Source organism: Nestor notabilis, unplaced genomic scaffold (genome assembly GCF_000696875.1).
Source record: "Nestor notabilis isolate BGI_N333 unplaced genomic scaffold, ASM69687v1 scaffold30713, whole genome shotgun sequence".
Lineage (NCBI taxonomy): Eukaryota > Metazoa > Chordata > Aves > Psittaciformes > Psittacidae > Nestor > Nestor notabilis.
In genome coordinates, this window is record NW_009923833.1 from 63,196 (window position 1) to 70,155 (window position 6,960).

Genomic DNA, 6,960 nt, shown 5'->3' on the forward strand with positions numbered 1-6,960 from the left:
GAGGAGGAGGAGCGGTGGTGCAGGCAGAGGAAGGCGAGCACAGGGCTCACAGTACTGGAAGCAATGCACGAGGTTCCTTTTAATTTTTCAAGAATCCAACTGCCTAAAACAGGCTGATGAGAACAATTCTTCTCTGTGTGCCAGCTAGTGCCTTTTGAGCACATTTTAATGCAGTCTGAATTACTAAGACGCTGACTTTCCCCCCCTTCCCATCTTTGTCTGGTGGCTGCATGTACACAGGTAGTGCAGAACCCCCTCCAAAAGGACTGGTCTATTACCACGTAGAAATGACATGCACAGAGCGTTCCCTTTTGCCAGTTTTCTCATAAAAGCAGGCACCACTTCAACAGCCTACTTTTTTTGTGTTACACACAAAGCTGTTGGCCTGAGGGCTGCAGGACTCTCTCCAAGATGACACCGCTCCAGGTGGGTCAAAGCTGAAACTTTCCAGCTAAGAACCTGAGGGATTTGTTAAACATATGGACAAGTGAGAGGACTGGGAAACACACTCAATGCACACGCAGAAAGGACTGAGGGAAGAGAGCCAGAGCCAGTTTTACTGTTGCTTAAAATTCTCATTTTTTCTGTCTGAATCATGCAGTGAGCACACTTACAGCCTACATCACATCTCTATCCCAGGGCTCGAAATTAAACCTCTGTGCAGAGAAGCAGCCATGCAGCATCACCCTCTCCTACAGTCACAATGAGGACTGAAGGAAAGGTTCCCGATTGCAAGGGGAAAAGCCTGGGGTAACCGGTCCCCAAGGAAGGCATCATAGAACAGAAGTGGTAAATGCTACATCCCTGGCAGTGTTCAATGCCAGGTTGGACAGAATCTTGGGCAACATGGTCTAGTGAGGTGTCCCTGCCCACAGCATGGAGGTTAGAACTGGATGATCTTAAGGTCCTTTCCAACCCAAACCATTCTATGATTCTGTGAATGGCAGTTTCATTTTTAAGGGCTTGCAGCTGCCTGCCAGAGGAGAAGCTACTGCTTCGGTGCTAAAAAGGCAGGACATGGCATGAACAGCAAAGCCTGCTCCAAGGGGAAGCTTTGTGACCTGGCTCCATCACAGCTTGCAAGAAGCTCACTTTGTGACCAACCAGATCTGCTCCCAGCTGCAGAGACACAAGCCTTGCTGTCCAAGATGCAAAACAAGACAGGACTGAGAAGAGCCAAGCAAAGATTCCTAGTCAAGGAGAGGATGGATGCAGTTGAAAGGCAGAGGAGGCTGAGGACACAGAGCAGAGCTCCTGCCCAGGGAAAGCACTAGGGTCCTGTGATAGTGGGAGAGGTGTAAAAGGGTTGGGTTTGAGTGTAAAGGACATTTTAGGAGCACACCGAGACAATAGTGGCTCTTGGTCACATGAAGACTTGAAACAATCACCATCATGGCTGATGAGCTCATAATTACAGAGTGGGGAAAAAATGTTTCTTTTTGGGGGTTTCCATAAAAGAAACACAAAATACAAGCCAGTATCTGTTCTCTAACCAACTGTGTTGCTCCTTACAGCCAGCAGTTTAAAGAGGATCCTTCCAAGAGACTTGTTAACCTCCTCCCAAGTGATGCATCCAACATGATCCAACAGAGCCCTGTAGTTGCTGCATGGCTCTTCCCCTGCCAGCAGAGCTGGAAGCATCTCTCAGGCACACAAGACCCCAGTCCTTTATATCTGTCCACCAGAGACAGCCACTTACGTATCTGATTACCAGCTTTCATGCCAGCTAACATTTCCAGCATACCTGCCAGCCCCAGTTAGTGTCCAGAATACAACTGGCATCCTTGCAAGCATCAATCTTATTGCCTTTATTTCTTCGGAACAGCATCCATATGCTCCCAATAGCTCACATCTGGCATACTGAGCATTACGAAAGAGCCTCAGTCCCATTCGAAGAAAATTATTCCTCCAGCCAAAAGATTCATGCAGAACCGAGTTTAGTATTTGTCGTTGCAAATTCACTACAAATCGCGCAGTTACTTGAGTTTTCAAACTTCAGAATTACAATTTTCATCTAGGGTTTGTTTTTAAGCCTTAAAAAGTTGCTCTTATGTAAACTGTTTTGTGACAGAAAGCATTTATGGAGAAAGCAAGGAGGAGAGGTGGTAGGAATCTGTGCACAGAGGACCTGCACAGCAAAAATGCTCCTTGACACTGCCCAGGTTGCTGAAGGTTTCCTCCTGCAGTGAGCAGTGTATAGGAGGTGGAGGTATTCCTTGGCTTAAGCACTCCCTTTCCAATTTCACTGCCTGGCATGATACACTGAGCCTTCCTGTGATGAGCCCAGAGCAGGAAAGGGTATGACCTGCACGCTTCCCAAGGGATGAGGGCCACCACTTCACCTGTTCAAAATGCTGGAGCAAGCATGAGCCAAATTGCAGAACGTATGTTGGTCATCAGCCCTTGGAGAGGGGATGACAATCTCCTGCACGACCATGGTGTGGTCAATGGGATGACAACGTGCAATTAGGCAGAAGGAAGATAACAGCAGGGTGGTGCTTGGAAAGGTTGTTACAGCAGTGAGCTATAAACTAGGATTTTGCAGAAGAGGCACACCCTTGGGTATCAATGACAGCCAAAGGGAAGAGCTCTACAAGTACACAGTATTCAGACAAAACCTTGAACTCTCCCAGCTAGAAACAGCACAGCCTGCAGCATTACTGCAGCCAGCAAGGTGGCTTTTGACATTCCCCATTCCAGTATGGGGAACACGGCTGGTCTGATGTCTCTGTACCCCCACAGAGGCAGAGACCAGCACTGGGCACACTCCAGGCTTCACCCCTGTTTCAGTTGAGCTGATGGTTTGTGTTTTGTCAGTCCTGCCTGGCTGGGGAGGCACGGACACTTTGCCCTCTGGTTGCAGTGGGAGCAGGCCAGCCGGCAACGCTGTCAGTACTAAGCGTGCATGTGTTTTACTTGGCCCTACTCCTAAAATAATCATTTTGCCACAATGGAAGGTGACAAGCGATTCAGCTGTGGGATATTCCACAGGGAATATCAGGAGAAAATCCCCAGCCACTGACATGATGGTGCCTGGACTGCTCCAAACTGCAACTTCACATCAGCCCCATGGTCAGCCCCCACTCCTGCCCCAAGACATTCCTTTCCTCTCTCCTACTTGGATCAAATGGCTTCCTTGTCCTCCTGGCTGGGCTTAGCAGGAGGGTCACTGGCAGCAAGAGAGGGTGCACCAACGTTGATCTGAATGTGGCCAGAGTTGATATCAAAAAAACCAAAACCCTGCTCAGCTTCTGGCAGGAGCATGGAAAGTGCAGCCAGAATCACTGGGAACACAGATACGGAATTAACAAATATCTCTACCCAAACATGCATGTTCTGTGATTGCTCAAGGCCCTAAGTATGAATAAATTTGGATGGATTTTCACTGGAGAACATGAAAGACACATTCTTGACACAGGGATCAGCTGCAATCAAGTTTCCAACTCTTCCTGCAGCACATCAGAAAGATCATCAGAACTGGACCCAGGAAAATTATTTTTCCCTTGCTATGTTTTCAGAAGCAGCTGAACCATTTTAACCAATCAGTTATTTTGTGGGGGGTTTAGGGTGTTTTTTTTCTTTTAATAACCGAAGGCATGAATAATTTCCAGCATGGAAAATTTCTGCCTAAAGAGCTAAATTTGGCATCGAATCATCCAACAGTCATACAATAAAGGCCTCCAGCAACGGCAACAGTCAGTGCTACCAAACCTACCTAGAGCACTTTTTTCCACTGTGCTAAGAGGTTCTGTTTCACTCCTTGCCTTTCAATCCAATTTCCACTGCACTGCACGGCAAGTTTAACAGAAGGATACCAGGAAGCATGTGTGATAAGGGGGAAGGAAGGGAAAAAACGCAACTTCATTCATTCTTTCAACAGAGCCAAAAAGAAATGGCTATTTTTTTTTTTTAAGAGAAAACTGCAGGGAACAGGGAAGGGGGAACACGTTTGCTTTATACCTTCCCATGTATATATGGGAAGGTATATATTTATATATGTGCATATATATGCACATAATATATATTTATACATAAAGCACCTCTGCCTCTAAAGATGTTCCAGGGTGTTTTGCAGAGGCAGCTTGAATCTCTGGCTCCAGGCACCATCCCAGTGACGACACTTTCCATCTAGAAGCATGCACAGCTCCAGCCAAGATGGAAGGGGATGAAATGAGGAAGGACAGAAGTCTTTCCCCATGAGGAGCAAGGCAGCCCAGGGATACAGCACAACTGGAAGCTTCACTTTGTCACATATGAACTCAAAGGACTGGCCCCCCCTCGCAGCAAATGATGGCACGGGCTTGGCCACCACCTTGGAGCACCAGTGAAGTTGAGATGCTCCAGAGAAGGAAGCATTGAGCTCCATTTCCTTCCAGCCCTGGCTGTGGCCCAACAGCTGTTCCCTGTTTATTTACTTTAGTATTTCCTTGGTTACACAAGCAGCTGCATACAGCTTAACCCCTGGCTGCACCAGCAGCCACCTGTGCCACCCTACTTTACCTTGCCTGGCACAACGCTGTGGAACAGCATCATGGGGCAGGGTAAGGACACCCAAGGTCTTGCCAAAGCCAGGCTCTCACAGGCTGATCAGGGCTTACTCCCATGTGCTCACCTTCATGGCCACATCCATGGCTCTGCAGAAGGTGCCTTGTTGGACAGGGGACAGGGCATCACAGATGTGAGCTGCTGTCCCACACAATCCCAGGCTTTACAGGCTGACCTGACGCCAGCTGAACCTGGGAAAACCATCTGGATTCCCATGGGCTTGCTTTGCTGGACAGACCCAGATGTGCTGTGATTTTAACAGCATATTTGTGTCTGGATACAGCAATTTCAGGAAAGGCAGCCACAGCACCCTTTCAGATAAAGCATGAAGTGATGCTAAACTTCACCCGAGTGGGTCACTGGAAGCAGAGAGGGTGCCCAGCTCCGATCCCAGTCCTGTGCACCGGCCAGAAGGGACATGCCAGTGACAACTTCGGCAGCTGCTGCTGGTCCATAGATCACTTCATGCATTTTCTTTCATCATCTGCACACAGCCTGTTCCAGCAGCTCAGTTTGTATTTTGGCTCATAAAACTCAGCCAGACCCCTTGGCTCATCTCCACCATGGAGGGGGTGGAAAACACCCTTTGCCTGCTCGCCCAGAACACCGGCTTCAGTTTTCTACAACCCAGCCTCTCCCATTTGCCTTTCCAGCCTCCTCGCTCCCTCCCGGCTCCATCTTCTTCCTGGCTCCCCCCAGCACCAGCAGGTAATTGCTAAAGCAGCTGCCCTCTGGGCTGGCAGTGCTCCACAGTGGGCACTCCCCCAGTGCCTGCTCCCCAAAACACCATCCAGAGGGACACAGATGCAGGAAATCAGCACTTGTCAGCAGCAGCCCTGTTTTGCTGAGATAGCAGCTTTTATTAGCTCTGCAGGAATGGACTTTGGGCCTAACTTTAACAAAATTCCCCCCAAAGCAAACAAAAACCCGCGTGCATTAGTCCAGGGAGCGACAGCAGAACCTTTACACTGGGACATGCAAAAGACCCCAGGTGTCCCCACCAATGCACAGGAGGCACTGGAGCGAAGAATCCAGCTTTTGAGGTTGCTTTGTTCTTGGTCTCTCTAGGATGTCCAAAATTGCATTTAAGTTTCCTCAAACCAAAACATTTTCTGGTAGATGATAAAAGATGTGTTTAGTATCAGGCAGAAAACACACTTCCCAACTGACCACAGCTTTCAAGCCAAAACTCCAAGAGTTGGTGAAATGCTTACCTGCAGGTCAAAGAACTTGCTGTACCGTCGGTATATGACTTCTGTGGACCCATTGGACCAGGTGACTTTGATAATGTATACCTGTAGGGAACAGAGGAAGAAATCAGAGAGGAGTGACCCAACAACCTGCATCACAACCCAAAAGCTGCTATAAGCTCCGGTGCAACCCCATTGCTGGGTGTCAACCAGGGAAGTTCATGGGAGAACTTAAAGTCATTTCAGCAACACTAGAAAATACGTAAACTTAAATTATTAAGCTCCACTGCTGTCTACTGAATGCCTATTGCTAGTTGTTGAACTAAGACGGCTCTCTATCCCTAAAAAGGGGCATACATGGAATATGAAAGGGTACTTCTATGTAAAACCACAGTCAAAGTCACTCCAGATGCAGTCACTGCCACATTACACGTTAATAATTATGCTGTGCCATCCCATCTATGGCTGCAGGATCAAGTTTGATGTTGAGATCCCAAAGCCTGCAGTGTGCAGCACCACACACCACTGCCAGCCCAGATCCCAGGGCTGGGGCTTGCAAGAACTCAAACCCACAAGGTTTGAAACTCCATCTGTCCTGCGTAAGCAGCTCTGAGGTTTTGTTTACTTAAACTTGCTGGGGTGCAAATTACCTCCTGTTCCTTAAAATGGTACACAATCAATCCTGGTAATTGCAGGTTATTCACAAGCTTTTACTGGTGATGGGTAGATAAAAAAAGAAAAGCCCTTTTTTTTATTCTTCTATGAAAGACAAGAAGCAAATAACAGAATTAAGCAATTACTTATCTAATGTCCTTGCTTGTTGTTCAAAGAAACCAAAGATGACCCCTGATGAGATGCCTGTGTAACGCTCTCAGTCTTCACTAATTGATAACAGATTGACTGAGCAGAATGCTAAGCAGAATGAGGGCATGTGCATTTTTTTCTTCTAACCGTCATGTCCTGCTTATTTCCACCAGAAGCTGAAGTATTGATTCACTGAAGCAGGAACAAACATTCAGAAGCTCAGGTGAACGGACCTGCTAGAACTTTAGCTAACATAATTGAGCGCGAAGACTCTTAGGATGCTTAGCTATTTAAAACAGAACCCCTTAAGAGTTTCACAAGGTTTCCCACATTTTTCCAGATCCTGGAATGTGTCCAGCGTCAGAGCCCAATATTGAAACTCAGACACCAGGAGATTCAACACAGAATTATTTGAGCTCAA

General features: G+C 47.4%; 1 protein-coding gene across 1 annotated transcript in view; it reads right to left on the bottom strand.

Annotated features, from left to right (window-relative positions):
- Positions 1-5,840, bottom strand: part of SH3PXD2B (SH3 and PX domains 2B) — a gene marked incomplete at its 5' end in the record, with an annotated part of 56,653 nt that extends 50,813 nt beyond the window's left edge. The window contains one exon of the mRNA XM_010012350.1: positions 5,760-5,840. Coding sequence (XP_010010652.1) covers positions 5,760-5,840 — 81 coding nt within the window. The remainder of the gene's footprint in view (positions 1-5,759) is intronic.
- Positions 5,841-6,960: the final 1,120 nt, after the last annotated feature.